Source organism: Haliaeetus albicilla, chromosome 7 (genome assembly GCF_947461875.1).
Source record: "Haliaeetus albicilla chromosome 7, bHalAlb1.1, whole genome shotgun sequence".
Lineage (NCBI taxonomy): Eukaryota > Metazoa > Chordata > Aves > Accipitriformes > Accipitridae > Haliaeetus > Haliaeetus albicilla.
Genome location: NC_091489.1, coordinates 21,256,114 through 21,275,068, shown reverse-complemented (window position 1 = coordinate 21,275,068; position 18,955 = coordinate 21,256,114). Strand labels below are relative to the sequence as shown.

Below are 18,955 nucleotides of genomic sequence, written 5' to 3'. Positions count from 1 at the left end.
TTTTGTTGTTGTTCCCCAGAAGGAAATGGGCTTGAAGAGTTGTGTTCTTTGTACTCCCATCTGTGCATTTTCCCTGAATCATTTCCTGAAGTAACTTTAGAACCTATTGACTTTCACTAGTAATTATTTTTATATCAAAAAATTAAAGGTCCCAGATAGTCTGTGGAACTTGAACTAAGTTGCAGTACTCTTAAACTCTATACTGCTTCTGACTTTTTGCTAACATGACTCCATATAACAAACACCAAATTGTCCTACTATTTTTAAAATTGATCAGAAAGTCTTTTCTAAGTTTTTGTTCATGTAGACCTGAAGTTCTCTCGTTTAATCTTAGTTTTCAGTTATGAGCATCTGTCTTTCAAGAGTTAGTAGAGAGCTAATGTGGTGAGGAAGGCTACCAATATTACTTAGAAACAACAAGATTTGTTTCTTTACCTTCTTAGGAATAAAGGTGGAAGGATGAAAATGCTGAGATGGTCTTTTGCTCCTCTCTCCTGCAAAATAAGTTGTTTATCTTAGATCTCAGGTACTAGGAAAAAGTTAAGAGGGTTGTTGCTATGGCATAGCCATTGTGCTGATACCACTCTGCTTGTTTATGAAGGAAATAACATCTACACGTTAAACAAACTGACCCTGCTGGCTCCAGTGTTTGCTATTTTACCTGAATTTGTTTTGAATATGCAGTGCTTTCAGTGTAGTTGGTCTACTGGGGAAAGAAACAATGCTTAGTAAGAACAGTTCAGTATCAGAAGCAAGGCAGAGACACCTCGGTGATTCTTACAGAAGTAGTAAATCATATGATTGACCACTGTGAAAAAATTCAAGCTGTAGAAAATTTGATTACAGCTTCCAGCCCACAAAATGCACTGTGCTTTGCAGCCTATGGAATTTGCTAAGCAGTATATACATCCCAGAAAAGAAAAACAGATCTTTCTTTTGTGCCCTCATATGATGTCTTGTCAGTGTGTTATTACCTGAAACTTCTATTCCTGAATCCTTTTTTCATGACTGAGGTTTCTTGTACCTATACTTTCATCCCATCTTCTCTTATACTTCTTTTATCCTTGCTGTTAACTGCATTGATGGACATTGCATCTAAGAGGGGAGTAGCTGGGAGAAGTAGAGCACTTCAGAAATCTATTGTCTAAGCATTTATATCAACCAAGTCTGGAAAGAAAAATTTCTTTTTGAAATATGAATTAGTGGAATTAACTCTATAATGCAACTGATCTTTGTAATACAAATTTATTATTAAATTATAATATTAAATTCTGTTTTACAGGAACACAGTCTCAGATTTGAGACTGGGAATGACCAATATCTCTAAATGAACATGTAATTTTCAGTAAATAAGGACCCCATAGTGAACAATGTGGAAAAACTGAGAAAAATCATAAATCATGCTAGTGTCTTTCATAGATAAAATTCTGCAGCCATTAAAAAATATAACAAGAGTATTCCAGCCTACATTTTGTTCTCTTTTAATAATGTCCCAATGGCTGCTCTTTACTGCCAACTTTTGATCTCAGTTTCTGCAACAGGAGACAAAGAAGGTTTTGCCCAGCGGTGTTTTATTTATGCAAATCAGCAGATGGCTTTGCAGGAATATGATTTGTTATGTTTCCTAAGTGGATGAGTTTGCTTTTTTAAATACCCTGGCAGCAACAGATTTGTCAATATCTTGCATTATATTTTTGAAATGGCCTTTCAATTACTTTAATTGTGGTTTGTTTGATTCCCACCCCCCCCACCCCCACCCCACTCTGTAGATTCTGGGACTTTTCCAAGCCTAACCCTTTGCTGGAAACAATCGAGCATCATACTGAATTTACATGTGGACTGGATTTAAGTCTTCACAACCGTGGTCAGGTAAGAGCTGGGATGAATTTACTTTTCACTTCCTTATTATAGCCAGTGTGGTCATGGCTGGACTGCAGGACTTGAATGCTGAGTGAGAGCCACCAGATTGCAGAAAGCTTCTGGAAGTGAGTCTGGCTTAATGCTTATTAAATAAACATCACTTCAGGTCCATTTTTATTTATAAAGCTGTTACTTGTGTTGGGCAGGAGAGATGGGCAGGACAGACAGAATTGCAAAATCAGATAGCTGAAAGCTACAGTGAGCTCAGGGAAGATGAGGTAGTTGTGTTTCAGAAGGAAGAGTAATAGAGAAGGGCCTAGAATGCCAAGCTGAGATACAACACTTCCTTCCACCTGCTTAGAATGTAAAGTTAAACATTGGTAGTGTCACACGTGATACCTAGACCTGGTTTGTCATAGTATTTGGAGTACTAGAAGAGGCTTGATATGTAGTTAGAATTCTAAAACCCTCAGCTATTGACATGAATGAGTGGAACCCATTTTATCAGGGACACTTACTTGTGTATGGGTTGTGGTAGGATTCTCCTCTGCTTCTGTTGCTACAATTGTTTCTATTCTGTAAACAGAGGATTGTTTGTAGTATGAACTGTTTTTTCAGGCAAGAAAGGCAGAAAAACTAAAGTTAATTATTTGCTTTAAAACAAGAAAGCCTATAGTTTTCACACAGAAATTACTCTCACTGAGTTAACTGTAACTAATGCACTATTTAATGTGCCACAGATATCATTTGCATCTAGATTCCGTTCTAATTCACAGTGAAATTAATTTTTTCACCCCAGATAAAAATGACTTGTAACATCTTCAATGAAATTCTGAATGGACAAAGCAAATGAAACCATCAAAATTTCTGCTACTGATAAAAAGACACAGGAGGAAGGTGTAAGTTTGGCAAAATACTTTGCTTAATGTATGTGGAACCATTCTAGCCAAATGCTAGCTTGAAGAGTTTCCTGCCTGGTTGCTTGTTACCTTAATTCTGTTGCCTCACAGGTGCTGCAGGAACTGTTCATGAGGCTGTGCTGTGAACCACATAAGGGAATTTGTAAGGCTGAAGAAAAATTCTCAAGTTTCAGGTTATTTTTCATTGGGGCAGGGCAAGAATAACTTAAAGGCCAGTTGCTGGGAATTAAGACTTCATCACAAGTTGAGTGCATAGGTACGATTCTGGCTGAATTTGGTCCAGAGGAAGCAGCAAGTGTAGCATAGTATGTTAGAGCCTTACAGTGTTACATCACTGCATGCTCTGAGCCCAGTTTAGCTTTCCATGAAGTTGGTGTGGGTTTTCCATGGATCTGAATGAGGCGGGAAGATTTTTCTTCGTTTTGTATTGAAGATGTGATTACATCTTGATTACAAGCCAGTTGCAGAGAGCCCTGTGTGTTACAGAATGGATCTCAGTGGATGGTATTTCTGACTGTCTGGCTAGATATGACTCTTTTTGTAGGATTTATCTGTCAAACTTGCAGTTGCTGCTATGTGGATATTCCTTCTTTTGTAATCCAATGTATGGAATAGCCTTCTTGGCACAAGGTCAAGTTAACATTCATTGATGATAGGTAATGCATTGAAAGAAAACAGCTGCACATGCACTTGTATGTTGGAAAAAGGAAAGTGATGGTGTGCATACCCATCTACGTTAGGGCATTCATGCATCCAGGTATTTTTTTCCATGCAGAAATTATACCAGTCCTTTGTTGGACTTAATGCACAAACACTGTAAATCTGGGGTACATATCCATATAGCCTGCATGCTAGTGTGCCTTCCAGACAGAAGTTTGGCATCTGCAACAGCTTTATTATTCCTCTGGTTTTTTTGTTGAGTTGATTTAATGTGTTGTGAGGGTTGGATATCACAGCAATGCAAAATGTAAACATTCTGTTTTTAAAAGAAATTTAAAAACCTGTGATAGAATTAAACTGTAACTACAAGATGAAGAATGAACACTTACTGAATAGTTGCTTCCAGTATGAGTGTTGCAGCCTTTCCCTGGCTTCTACATTGATCCAGTGAAGATTATTTGCTTAAATTTTATGCTGCTGTTCCCAATATGTAGGTTGCCTTCATGTCTGCTCTCTATCAAGACCTGATAATGAGCCCCACTCATTGTTCATGCATTTGTATGACTTGTGATTTTCACTGTATGCTTGGAGGAGTTATGACCTGAGATTTGAACTCCTTCTCTCCTCCATGCATGCAGGTTATTTTATTCATTTATAGTCAAATTAAGTACCATTCTGGTCATTAACCTTTGCTTTCATCCTTAATGATATTTTTGTTGTCTAGACAGACTATATTTTCTTTGGCTGTGCCCAATGAACTTCAGTATTTTTGAAGTATCTTTTACATGTCAAGAAAAAAACAGTCTGTACTTTTGAAAAAGGGTTCAGAATAGAAACTGTGATTAAGTATCTGATCTAGGAATTACAAGACATTCCTGTGGAACTGATTGAGCTTTGAACAGAATCCACAGGCAAGGGTAGGTACATGCAGGCAAGCTAGTCCTTGCTAAGGGGAGGCAACATGTGGGGGAGAGATCTGGTCATAAGAATGGGTCCCAGGTTGTGAAAGTAAGTATTAACTAGATGAAACAGAAAACTCCTTTGTCCTTAATTAAGATTCTGATGTCTATTTTGGCGTATCTGCCTCTACATAAAGTAAGCGTTTGTTGAAAGCTTTGCATTTTAATAAAATCAACTGTAGTTTGGTTTGGGTTTTTTTCCACCATAATGTTGGTGTCAGGTTCATAACAATTTCAGACAACTAACAAACAAACTTTCAGGTGCATAGAAAAATGTGCATTTTACAGTGCAAAGCATTAACAGAAATGGTACTCATGATATTCAGGGTATTTCTCTGTTAAACTGTAAGTGATGTGAGAGCTTGCAAGACAGGGTGTCTAGGAGAAAATACTCCCAACTCCAGCTTTCAGCTGAAGTAGCTTTATCATGCACAAGAACAGCGACAAGACCCTAAGCACCAAAAATTCTTTAAATTTGTAATGGTGTACAGTATTAAGAACTGAGCAAATCCATTTACCTTGTCAGCAGTATTAAGAGTATGCAGTTTTTTAAACCAGACATGATAGTTCTTTCCAATGTTTGGGGAAAAGAAAAACAATTAAAGCTTGCTTCTTTCTATATACACTAGATAGGCATAGGATGTATACAGAGAATATGAAAATGGTAATCAGCTATATACTATTCCTCACTGGGGCCTGATAGTGCTAGACCATATATTGGAATTGTAGTCTGTAGCTCATCAGATTTCATTTCTCTCCTGGTACTTACTTTCCCTGCATGTGATCTGTGAATGTTCTGAGGACTTAAATTATAATACTCCTTTAAGCCTACCTCTTACTGAGATTTTGCTGTGGTTACCTACAGCATGTAAGTATGAACCTAACTTATTTTGGTATTATTTGTGCAGATTTATTTAAAAGCAGCCTTTTTCTTCTGTTGTAGGTTGAGTGTGACATGGCAGTCATGAATTAATTTTAACTGTCTTGTAGGCAATCCATCAATGGCAGATAGAAAGTATGGATACTGTGAACATTCACCTTTTTTTGTCTTCATTCTGAAATTATTTCAATAAGTATATAAAGGATAGAAAATACAGATGTACCATAGATTTCTTTAAATCATGGACAAAAAAATACCCAACCCTTTCTGTTGTAGTTCTAAAGCTGTGTTTTACTTAAGGCAAATGTAAGAAAAACTGAAGCTCTGAGTTTTGTCTGGAAACTTTCTCAGCCTACATCTCATGTCTGTTCTGAACTCTGTAAAGCAGCCAATGGAAAGTACAAGTTAATGCTTTCCATTGAGCCAGGCTTTCTATCTTACTGCTGAGAACGGGATTACGTGTTTAATGGGAACAGGCGAGAAATCTTTCCATTTCTCTGTGCAATGAACAATGACATTCCTAAATGGCAAGGATACGTGATTTTCAACGGAAGTGATAGCAAGTGGTGTAGCGGCTTAGAACACTTGATATATGAAGAGCACATTATAGATCCGTGACATGCCAAATCAGAACAGGACTTCAATGATATACAATACTGAGGTGCTCCCTTTGGAAATTAAAATTGTTCTGCAGCAAATGAGAATAAACCAAATGTCAGTTCTCTAGTCCAAAATCATAGAATAGAATCATAGAATAGTTTGGGTTGAAAGGGACCTGTAAAGGTCCTCTGTTATCTGAATGTGTGTTAAAGTCTAGGTTTTAGAATAACTTATGTACAACACAAATAGTGATCACTTAACGATTTTCTTTTACTGTGCTTGTGTGTGTTTGGATGGTAATTATAATACAAATGGGCAGCTAGCTGTCTAAATAGCTGTTTGTGTCAACATGGTTTGGGAGGCAAACTTGTTTTCTCTAGTCTTCTGAGTGGCTGCACCTCCTTGTGTAAATATTCCCCCCAGAGTAGATCGGTTCACATAAAACTGGTTTCTCTTACTTCTTTGAAGCACGTGGAGCTCTGGGATATATCAGTGCAAGAAAGGGCCTGGCCACAGTTCTTATGTATTGCATTTGGAAATGGTGATGGGTGATACGGCAGTACACACATATCATACCAAATAATGAGGAGACAGTAATAATACTAGTGCAGTAACCATAAAACTAGTCTTGTGCTCTGTGTTACGCTGTCCTTGTGATCCAGCTTCCCTGAACATCCATTTTCTTCTCCCTAAAGCTGCGGGGTATCACCAGCATGTTGCACCATACCCCAGTCTGCTCCTTCCTTCCACCTGGCCAGAGGCAGTTAGAACTGAGCAGAAATGTGTGCTTTGTAGCATCGGTCTGTTGATCCCATGAAATGTTGCTGTACTGATGGTATCATGACTTTTCTTATGGCGTCAGTATCACTAAAATTTTAAAAGCTGTAATTTCTTACTAGTTGGAGGGAGGTTATAGCCAAACTGTATACACTTGAGCTTCATCCCCTGAAAGTAACTGAAATCTAGTTCTAAATTCTTCCAGTTTTATGGAGAAATTTTTTATCATCTGTCAAGTTTTGGTGTACAGGCTTGTTCTGCTACCTGTTTTCTATGTGTTGCATTAGCTATGCCATCTCAGCAAGCAGGAGAATGGACAGGATACTGGGTGCTGAAGCTGGCTTAACCAGTATAGCCAAATATAAATGCCGAAGATGTCTTTATTAAGGCTGTTGTGCTATGTATTTTGCTGTTCATTTAAATTAATTGTACGCCCTCAACAGGCCCAGAAATGACTGTTTCATGTAATAGTGGAGTTACATCTTGTGGAAATGTACAGAAAAGCAGAGACTTTTTCTTTTGATCACTTGCTCTTATCTTTTACACTTAATTGCCAAGGAACTGATAGCTTCCACCCAGCTGTTGTGGCTATCACACTGCTATAATTATATCACTATCTGTACTTCTTTTTAATCTCTCCTTACGGTCTTTCTCCAGGATGCTACTAAAGTTATGTAGTTAGTGATCCTTTGAGATAAAAAGATCCTACAGCATCTGTTCTTTTACTTCATTTCAGAGTGGATTTTTGCATGGAAAGATCAGATTTAACCAGCTGCAAATGTTAAATCAATTTGAACTTCTTTACAGAGTTGGAGGGGCAAAAGGGAGGTGACTTTTCTTACTGGTGCTTATTATGTGTCTTTCCCAAACTGTTAAACTTTCACTGCATAAGTCAAAGCTAGCCATTCATGAATAATGGTCACCCTTTGCTATTATCAGCAGAAGTCTTATCCTAAGGTGTTTGGAAAGGTGGTTGTCAGGCATTGCAATTCTGTAAAAGCTGCAATGTCAGCATACTGAGAGTACAATGTACTTTAATTTTGATTCTGAAGTACTGGGAAAAAGTGGGAGGCAGCAGTTTCTTAATAAATGTGTTGCTTGTGCATTGTATTTGATTAGGTGGCTTACAAATATTTTCTACTTCTGTAAGCCTTGTCTTTTAGTCAGTGTAGTGGATTTTGTTTCTTTTCTGCATGGTCAATAAATCTGTTTGAGAAGTCCCAGTGAATTGCACGAGTGAAACTCAATGGAAGACAACAGGATTTTGCAGCTGTTACCAAAAACATTGTTTGGCTTATGATTATCTGTGATGATATCCCAAAAGGAAGGAACTTACCTTAATTCTGAGCTGAAGGATGAGTTTGAAGATTGGATAGGGTCATTAGAAAACACAGTTTCACTGCATGTAAATTGACTGCATTTGGGGTCACCAAAGCTAGTATCAGCACAGAAAGGCCTTTTGCAGTTCCAATATATCTTCTACAGAACTTATGATTGACTTTACCAATTAAAAACAGTTCTTGAAAGACTAGGGAGGTGTCTTTCCCCTGATCTGTAGCGTACAGAGGAATTGCTACAAATTCTGTGGAGATGCCAAGGATTTCTCTCTAACCTGCAACCTGCATCTCAATTTCCTTTACGTCTTACTGATGAAATGCACACTCAGAAGGCTTAGAAATGTGTAGCATGACTACCAAGTCATCTTCCTGTTGCTCGTGTCAGAGCAACAAAACAGATGTTGAGACAGTTCCCTGTTTTTTAGATCAGTTCTTTGTGACATATCTTTGCAATCTGAAAAATAATGCCCCTCAAGTCTTTTATCTCTTCTCTCCTCAATGAAGAAATAGCTTCTTAACCAGTATTTGGAACATCTGTTTCTGATAGTCATAGTTTAAACCTAGATCTTTATAAGAACTTCTGGTCCAGGGTTTGTTTTATTTTGTCTTTACTGGAAATAATAATTAAATCAATGTGTGGTTTTTTTCAAAAGTAAATTAAAAAAATGATTGGTGTTTTTGCACATTGAAAATAAAAAGTTTTAATTTACAAACTCCCATCACTTTTACTCTCGTGTGAAGGTAGGCATCGTGTGCAGTTCACCCTGGCAACTGTTGACCAAGCAAAAGGCCACAGTAGTGGTTTGGATTTTCTAGTACAAAATAGGTCCTGAATGCATTTAAACTCATGCATGATCCATTATGCACTTAACCAACCAGTTTTAATGATCACCTGTGAAAGTAATTTTGATGAGTAGCAAACCTAATAGCTTGCTTTATCTCCATCTAATCTCCATCCCACGTGCTTACAGAGGATGCTTAGGACTCTTCAAAAATACATAATAATGATATAAATAGATTAAATTCTGTATGAAAAGACACAGAAGGTAAGATACTAAAAGAGGACGGGAAACACAACACTAATGGAAGCAAAGAACTGAATACTTTTTCCACTGTCTCTTCTACAGAAAAAAGACAGGTCCTATTAGTTTTATTTGAAAATGGGATGGGATGGAGAAAAGCTGAGAAGAGAAATGGGTCACTCAGACACATTTGCGTATTATCCTATGATTTATTATGAGCACTCTGGAAGCTGAGTGGCACCAAGATAATTCCAGAAATACTAATCTAGAGAGGGCTGTCCTTTCTTCTTATTAAACCCTTTCATAAAGGGGATACTGAACTGTGATGGGTTAACCCTGGCTCACCAAAGCCGTTCTATCACTCCCCCATCCTCAGCTGGACAGGGGAGAGAAAAAATATAACAAAAAGCTTGTGGGTTGAGATAAGGACAGGAGAGATCATTCACTAATTACTGTCATGGGCAAAACAGACTCAGCTTGGGGAAAATTAACTCAATTTATTACAAATCAACCAGAGTAAGGTAATGAGAAATAAAACCAAATCTCAGAACACCTTCCCTCCACCCCTCCCTTCTTCCCGGGCACAACTTCACTCCTGGATTTCTCCACCAAGCCCCCCCAGCGGCGCAGGGGGACGGGGATGGGGTTTACGGTCATCACACGTTATTTTCTGCCGCTTCATCCTCCTCAGGGTGAGGGCTCATCACACTCTTCCCCTGCTCCAGCGTGGGGTCCCACCCACAGGAGACAGTCCTCCATGAACTTCTCCGACGTGGGCCATTCCCACGGGCTGCACTTCTTCACGAACTGCTCCAGCATGGGTCCTTTCCACAGTGTGCAGTCCTTCAGGAGCACACTGCTCCAGCGTGGGTCCCCCACAGGGTCGCAAGTCCTGCCAGAAAACCTGCTCCATGGGCTCCTCTCTCCACAGATCCGCAGGTCCTGCCAGGAGCCTGCTCCAGCGCGGGGTTCCCACGGGGTCACAGCCTCCTTCGGGAACCCACCTGCTCCGGCGTGGGGTCCTCCATGGGCTGCAGGTGGAGATCTGCTCCACCGTGGACCTCCCTGGACTGCAGGGGGACAGCCTGCCTCACCAGGGTCTTCACCATGGGCTGCAGGGGAATCTCTGCTCTGGCGCCTGGAGCACCTCCTCCCCCTCCTTCTGCACTGACCTTGGTGTCCGCAGGGTTGTTTCTCTTACATGTTCTCACTCCTTGCTCCAGCGGCTGTTTCCGTCTGTCCCAACTTTTTTTCCTTCTTAAAAATGTTATCACAGAGGCGTTACCACTATTGCTGATTGGCTCGGCCTTGGCCAGCGGCGAGTCCGTCTTAGAGCCGGCTGGTATGGGCTCTCTCGAACACAGGGGAAGCTTCCAGCAACTTCTTACAGGAGCCACCCCTGTAACCCCCCCGCTACCAAAACCTTGCCATACAAACCAATACATGAACTCAAAGTTTTTAGTTTGTTCTTTTGGATGTATTTAATCTTGGTTAGGACTTGGGCATTTATTGCGCCTTCAAATATTGAAAAAAAGTTATCTACTAATTCTGGAGATTTCTCTTGTTTTCTTGCTTCTGAACAGTAAAGAGGCAGAATGTCATGCAGGTAATTGCACTAGACTGAATGGATTGCCCTCAGGTGCTGGAAAAGGTCTAAGTCTATTGCAAAGCAAGATGATTGTGATGAATAGGAAACAGAGGGCCTGTCAGAGGAGTAAATCAGTTAGTGAATCAATGGAATTGGCTTTGATAAATGAATGGATGTCAATATTAAATCAATTGGTGGGAAACACTGTTATACTCTGGGACAAGGATAAACACTTCAATAAAATACAGGATAGCTGTTTCATTTGAGTTAAACTATGATTTTCTAGTGAAGCAATCAGCTTCCTGTGATGACTGCAGTTTTTCATTTGCTTGCTTGCTTTTTGGCTTTACTTGAAGGGAAATAGAGTGATCCCCATTTTATGTGCTTCAAATAGACTTGCTTAAATATCTACTGGCAAATAACTTGGCATGATGTTTATTCTGCAGTAATAACAGTACAGTACCCCTAGCATATATACTAGTACTACAACTTTGCTACTGAAATAAAAGTAGTAAATGTCATTTTGTTAGACTGCCTTTGTCCCATATAGCTTTAGTTATAATTAAAATTACCAGGTTTAGAATGCTTTTTCTATTTATGCTATTTCTTGATGTAATTTACCAGTCAGTGTAAGGTAGAATGTTCTTGTTTTACAATTAAGCTCTAGTTATTCTCGTTTTCCCCGCAATTTCTTATAGTTAAAAGTTGCTACAGTAGAATTTTGTGCTATAGTTACAAGAGCAATTTAGTATTCATAAATGATAATGAAAATTCCATGGCATACAGGTGTCCAAAATATTCAATAGTATAAGGATATTATAATTTATACAGTTCTTTGCAACTGAAATAAACTGTCTTCTACTCTGTTTCCATGTCAGCTTAAACAGAAAAAGATGTAAATCATGCACACTCTAAATACTGAAAACGGTGAGATTTGTTTCAATCCGAGAGTAAAACTTGTCCACAAGACAGTGGACATTCTCACAGAAAGCCTTGCTGTTCCTAATGGCGAGGACTTTTATCAGGTATGCAAATAATGTGTGAGTCCGCTTTCAATTTTCCTTTGTCCTTCATCCAACCACAGGAGGATTTTCTCTGCCTATTAGAAACATCATCTTATTGATCAAAATATAAACTCTAGGAACTTGCAGCTTTTTTTATGCTGTATTTATTTACTGTGGTGTTCTGGATCATTCCAGTGGAATTCCTGCTGCTATTTTAATATTTAAATTAAGTAGTATTTAGTTTATTTAAATAAAAAAAAAATAGCTAAAGTGCTTTAAAGTATGTAGTAAAAATGTTCATATGTCACATGAGAACTCACAGTTCTAAATACTTTTAAAGCACTTTCATTTAATATCCTGTGTTCCCCTCTTCTGGGGAAAGGCATACAATGGTCGTAGGACCATTGTATAAGATGGGTCATAAGGAAAAAGGCAAAATAAAAGAAGACATTTTGTAAACTGATGGCAGTAGCTGCATGAACAGGCACTTTTCTCTATCCCAGGGCTCATTTTAGTCATTTGTTTTTGAGGCAGTGCTAATCTATGAGATACTGCAAAGGGGCCTGTAGCAGCTGTCCATCAGTTAATGCTGGCTGCTGCACTGTTAGCTTACAGTTGTCCCCTTTCTCTTACAGTCTTGGCTGTATTTTGGAGAAAGTGTTATAGAGAAATGGAAATGCTCTTGCATTTTGTAATGTTGTTCCATGCTGTAGTGTCCCAGTTTCCCATACATACCTGTTTGCTGTTCTTCACATGTGTATTTTCATCAAGGTTTCTGATATCAGTATTCCATTATAGACTTCCTGCTGCACAGGAGAACTTGATACACTGTTATCTGCTGTGCTTTATTTTTCTTCTGTTTGCTGGTTATGTTTTCATCTTTCATGGGCTATCATTAAGTCAATGAGTTGGGCAAATTACTGCAAGTGATCCTTTTCAAACTCCCTTTTAATATCCCCTGTTTATTTTTAGTGTTGGTAGATTAAATGGTTCTGTAACTATATTTGTTCAGAGGCTACTTCATGGATACTAATTACATTGATAACAGGTGGGAATTCCCATGGGATTTTTTCCAGATGTTATCTTTCTTTCTTTATGAAAGTAGAAGGTGTTGCCTGGAGAAATACAGATACTGATCCAGAGCTGTGGAGAATATTAAAAAACCTGTGGTTTATGTGACTGCCAGTTTCTACATAGCATTTAGTGGAGGACTCAGATTTTCTTTTTGGTGTGATTTGGGGGACTGCAATGCAGCAGAACATTATATCACACAAAGCTCTATTATGTTGGATGAATAGACCGACACATTGTCAAGAGATTTTTTTTTGATCCATTTAGATGTATATGGAAAGCACTTCAAATAACTAAGTAGAACCAGCTAAGGAAGCAATAAAAATGAATAATAGTGCAGTATAGTAAACACAAAATGGGCTAATTATAGTCTGAAATCAAATATTGAAGTTGGATTTCCAAATTTTTAGTGTGCAGCTGTTCATTCTGGCTCTAGAAGAGAACAGGAATTGCAGTCTGCAGCAGAAGGAAGCTTGCTGTGCAGAGGATCCAATACTGTATCTTTTGTGATCCCAACTGGAAAGGACATTGTAAAAATAATGCAAGATGGATTCAGCTAGATTTACTGGCATATATTTGTGGTGCTCATCAGCTTTTTCTCTTTAGCCCTCCTCTTTCTTCTTCCCTTTGCCTTAGTTTTTGTCTCCCACAGTATTTTGTGAATATGTATTATAGGTCATCTACTTGAGTAATTGTCAGTGTGGTTAACCCTTTCACTTTGTTACACTCTAAAGTGCATTATCAAATCATTTTCAGACCTAAAGCATTCTGTAGTCGTCTTCTGTGGAATCTTGTTATTTATTAAAATTTTTTAATGCTATAGAATTAGGTTAACCTTCTGGTTTCGTGATTTTAGGTTCATGCCTGCATCTAGAATAGAGCTTGAGACTTGCAATTCGGAAAAGTTTCAGTTATATTGGAATCAGTCACTGTGTTTATAAGATGCCATTGGCACATGTGGCATCACTTCTCATCAGACTAATGGGGTCTAGATAGTGCTTGGAGCAACATCACCACCCCCAATTCTCAATGCTCAGCAAACAGACATCTCTCTTCTCAACAAAAGACAATACAGTGATCTCGTAGCTTATCAATGTGAGACTGAAGTTCTGGCTTAATTCTTCAAGAAACTTCCTATGTCATTTTGGTCAACTCCTTTGTTTTTCCGTTCCTCAGGTCTCCATTAGAAAAATGTCTATAACAATTTTCCATATCTGCAAGTATAAGAAAGTTGTTCACTTTTGATCATGAAGTGTTTAGATATCATGGTAAAAGGGTCCTGAGACCCTGTAAAGAGAAGAAACACCACAAGGACTCCACTTTTGTGTGTCCTTCCTTAATTTCTTTCTCAGTTACGTTCTTTAGCCTATTTAGAACAATCAGTTGAAACCCAAAGATTTCCCTGCTTTCCTCATGGCGACCATGAAAAATATGAGATTGTTAATTTTCATGCATCTTAGTAAAGTTAAGACAACATTTTAAAAAACAAAACAAAACTAACCGCATTATTAGATAATTTTGAAGAATTGTAAATCAGAGTACCAACCAGCATTAACTCCACGATACGCATTATTTTCTTCTAAGTTCCATCTGGTTTTTGTAAAAATAACTTATGAAGGTTCTAAATAGATTTTTGTTTTGCTTTGTAGGTGGTGGACTGTGCTTGGGACGAACTAGTCAAGATCTATACTCCGTCATGTCTAGCAGTTCCTGTTAGAGAAAAAGTGAAGATCTGACACACCAGGAACCTCGCTCTTCCTCTACAACCAGACTTGTGCTGAAGTGTCAGCTGTGTCACTAATCTTAGTGTCTCTTTAAGTAAAACTGCTTGAACGGAGCGTTGTGTGCTTAAGCATGTGGAGATTTTAGGGCTTGGTTTACAGTACAGGTAGTACTTGAGCCAGCAAAACGTTCAACAGCTACTGAGTGGCCGTAGCAGGTACGAGCTGGTATCTTTAGAGTAGAATCACCAACACAATATTATGACCTGTCTGGCTAATGACAAGAGCAGAGGCCTGAGTCTTCTTGATCCTTACAAAGAGTAAAAGTAACTGGCAGTGTATTTTGAGACATTGTCACTGTAGAAAAGACAAGACAAAAGCGGCTTTTCACTGTAATGTCAACTGAGGTTTGTACCACTTGACTGCATTTATATTTATATGTTTTGCTGTGACTCGCATTGCATTATTTTCTTGTGCAATATGACGAATACTCCTGGTAGACAGTAAATGTCATAGTTTATAGCCAGCTGATTCATTTGACCTTTTTGATAGCCGCTTCACAAAGATGGTAAAGATTATTTTCATACATTTTTTCTGTTAGATCTCCTTGAGTAAAACAGTTGATGAAGTCATGCAGAAAGATACTCTGATGTTAGAGAAAACGCTTAGGAAAAAATGAAATATATACAACACTAATTGTATCACAGTCCTCAAGATTTGGAGATAGGACAACCATCTCTTCTACTAGACTTGTCTTCTATTTTCACTTAAAGTTTTTCCAAGAGATAGAAGAAGAATGTGGCCATATATTCAGTGTTTCTGGACCTCTGACAGCCTGGCCAAAGTGAGAACTGATGTCCAGACCAGTTGAACCTGCATACATGCAGATTAACTGCATGACATAAGCATAGCAGATCCAGTGTGGCCAAGCTATTATACTGAAAAAAATATGCGCAACATTTTATAGGTATGTTGAGTACTTCACATGCCCGCTTTCACTCCTCAGCCCACATGCTGGTATTTTCATCTGAGTTTTTCTGGGGCAAGTAGAGATGTTCAGTTTTTGTGCTTCTCTAGTCTCCTTTAAATACTCTTTCAGGATCCAACTGTGATACTCCTGCAGTTCTCATTGGTATGTGTTAGGCTTCTCCCCTGGTTTCCTGCTCACTTTTTTTTTTTTTTTTTTTTTAACCTTAAAGCTGTCTCCCTTCTGCTGTTACCCCATATCAACAATCTGTATCATAAAAAGACTCTTTGCAAGTCGGGGTCTTTGCAGATCTTTGGTCGGGTTTTCATAGTCTCCTGCTAATGAATGCTGTACACTTCGGGGTTGCACCACTCATATATCAAGCAATAGCAGACACTGCCAGATCTGTTGGATGCTTTGAAGAAATGAAAGAAAGAATTCAGCAGACCTAAGAGCTGCAAGTTGCAAGGAAAGAATCTCCCTATCTTGGAGAAAGAGCCAGGGAACTAGCAGGTAGCCACAGAGAGATAAGCATATATTGATTTGGTGTTAGGGCAAGACAGAAAGAAAACGTCTTCTCCAACATGAGAGTTTGGATCCTGATAGGATCTTATCTTTTTCTCAGTCAGTGCGAACTGACCCAGAATGCCATCTTCTCAAGCTGAATTAATAACAAAAAGTAGATTTTCTTTTTTTGTGATAGTGTGTTGCACCAAATTCCAAATGTTTACTGCACTTCAATTCTGTGTGCTGGGGAATGATGCAACGATAAAGTTGTGCTGCATACAGTTTTCAGTAGTACCATGGGCCATGAAATCTAATTTTAGGCATTAAAATTGATTATTTCAACTTTAATAGTTTCTCTACTCTTCTGCTTTATCGCTGTTTTCTGCTTAGACTACAAGTTACTTGTCTGAGTGAGTGGAACATTTTGGTGGTGGGTATGTATTTTATATGTGTATTTCTGGGGGGATGAAGAGGGGAGGATATTCCAGAATGCTGCCATAGCCTAACAGTTGGAAGGGGAAATTTAGAAAATGTAGCACGGGGGGGAAGGAATTCTGAACATGCACACTCAACACGTGCATTAAACCTTTTAACTGCCTTCTCTCCCTTCATGTCCTGGTTAGCTTCAGTGCTGAGGGTTGCTGCATCCGGATTTAATTCTCTTGAAAAATGAGTGCATCCGGAAGATGCACATAGTAAATAAAAACTGTGGCCTTTAATCTTCCTGCATGATCTTTGAATGGAGAGAACGTGCTGTAACATTTCTGCACTGTAACAGAAAAAACAGTCTGGCAATAGTTGTTGCTGATTCTTAAGTCTCAGGGAATGTTTGCTGTAATTGTTTTAAAGAAATACTTTTTATTTTATGACCATAAAACTAGCTTCTGATCTTTTTTTTGTTTACTGAAACAGACCTTTAATGACAATAATCTTAAAGATGTAATGTGTTCTACTTTTAAACTTGTTCCTGTGGAAGATTTTGTTTTATAGGAGGCCATAGGTTTCTCCTTGATTCAAGAAACATATTGATTAATCATATTCTAAAGGAGTGGATTTGCTGTTCTATAATGCTATTAAATTAATTGCACACAGTATCTTTGGCTACACTCTTGTATTTGCTTCCCCAATTAAGAAACATTGATCAAAAAGTAAATGCAGTGAAAGATACTGGGAGTATCTTTTAAGTAGAATATCATAATCATGGTTTATGTCTTGTATGAATACTGAGTGACAGTCACATTTTTCCTCCGTACTTTTAGAGACCACATTTTGCCTAGCTGTATGTCCCATCAGCTCTGCATTTTGATAAAGGAAAGCTATTTTAAATGATTCTTTGTGTCTGCTTGTGCAGACTGCATGTCAGTGATTAAGTGATCTCTTTCTTCTAGCCAAGTACAGTGCTGGCCTCAAATTTTGCTGCATAGGCATGAGTGTGTTAAGCCTTTCAGTAGTACTGCTCAGTTTTGAATGTGCTCAGGGCCATGTGATGGGGAATGGATACAACTCTGCACAACACTTCCCCTATATGCTTCATGGTTGCATGAGACCCTAATTAAAGCAAATTGTGCGTTAAACATTTTATATAGATCTTTACCATTTTCATCCAAGAAACCATTTTAAAAAAATTATGTCCTTAGGAATTGGACACCAATTTGTTCCATGGTTTTTTGGTTGTTTTTTTTTTCTTTCACCCACGTCATTGTACCTAGGTGAAATGCAGAACTGAGAATAATTTCCATCAAAGTATTAGAGTTAAGTCATCAAAATTATCTCATTACTGTAAGGAACCACAGAGCTATTCATTACAGCTATTCATTATCTGTGCCCTACTGCTAGGACAAAAATCTGTAAGAGTCAACTTAGGAACTGAACACCTAGTGCTGTCTCTGGACACAAGAACAGCTAGTGTGAGGGAAGTACCTTCACTGCAGTGTTACCTCAAATGATGTCTCTCTGTTGCTTTATCCAATTCCTACCCAGTGAAGTGCAGGAGAACTCATGTTTTCTCAGTGTGGAGTGGTGGTGAGGCAGTGGGAGACTAGTACTGGGCCTAGCCTGAAGACATGTTGAGAAAAGGGGTTGGCAAGGGATAGCACCTTCCGCCCCCCTCTCCCTTGCTGTGTATAGACAAGACTAAAATTAGGAGCGCCATGAGAGATGTTGCAAGAGAAGCTGGCCTTGCAACACAGGTGAGTTCCAAGAGATAGGATATGGTACCTGGGACGCAGATGCTCGAGTTCCCAAATTCAGTGTTAGTGCAGCCTCACCTTGAGTACAGTGTGCATTCCTGGGCCCCACAATTTAAGAAGGATGTGAAGGTGCTTGAATGTGTCCAGAGGAGGGCAACCACCAAAGCTGGTGAGAGGGCTGGAAGGAATGTCCTATGAGGAGTGGCTGAGGTCTCTGGGTTTGTCTAGTTTGGAGAAGAGGAGGCTGAGGGGTGACCTCGTTGCTCCCTACAGCTTCCTGAGGAGGGGAAGGGTAGAGGGAGGTGTTGATCTCTTCTCCCTGGGATCCAGTGATGGGACATGTGGGAATGGCTCAAAGCTGTGCCAGGGGAGGTTTAGACTGGACATCAGGAAGCATTTCTTTACCGAGGGTGGTCAAACGCTGGAACAGGCTTCCTAGAGAGGTGGTCGATGCCCCAGGCCTGTCAGTGTTTAAGAGGCGTTTGGACAATGCCTTTAATTAACATGCTTTAACTTTTAGTCAGCCCTGAAGTGTCCCAGCAATTGGACTAGATGATCATTGTAGGTCCTTTCCAACTGAACTATTCTATAATTTTTATCCTTCTGATACACTTGTTTTTCTGTTTCAGTCAGGGAAGCATTTAGCCCCCAATGCAGACTTGCAGCCTGATCCTCTGCAGTGTCAGAGACTCACTTCTCTAGTGATTATTTCACTGGTGAGGGGACAAAATTGTTTCTTCCAGAGGTTACACTTAGGTGTAGTCCCAATTACTACAGTTATTTCCAGAAAGCACGATTAAATTTTTTTCTATCTGCACTTACTTGGCAGAAGGTGGGGTTTTTTTTCTCCCATGTGCAAATACTGTTGCAGTGATCCACACATTCCTTTAAAT

At 39.0% G+C, this 18,955-nt stretch overlaps 1 protein-coding gene across 2 annotated transcripts in view; it reads left to right on the top strand.

Moving 5' to 3' along the window:
- PEX7 (peroxisomal biogenesis factor 7) overlaps positions 1 to 16,967 on the top strand; it is a 47,079-nt gene extending 30,112 nt beyond the window's left edge. The window contains exons 9-11 of one of the 2 annotated variants that reach the window (XM_069787250.1): positions 1,770 to 1,869; positions 2,660 to 2,759; positions 14,328 to 16,967. In XM_069787250.1, coding sequence (XP_069643351.1) covers positions 1,770 to 1,869; positions 2,660 to 2,713 — 154 coding nt within the window. In that variant the 3' untranslated portion in view covers positions 2,714 to 2,759; positions 14,328 to 16,967. The remainder of the gene's footprint in view (positions 1 to 1,769; positions 1,870 to 2,659; positions 2,760 to 14,327) is intronic. The other variant, XM_069787249.1, reaches the window with a different exon arrangement.
- The last annotated feature ends 1,988 nt before the right edge of the window (positions 16,968 to 18,955 follow it).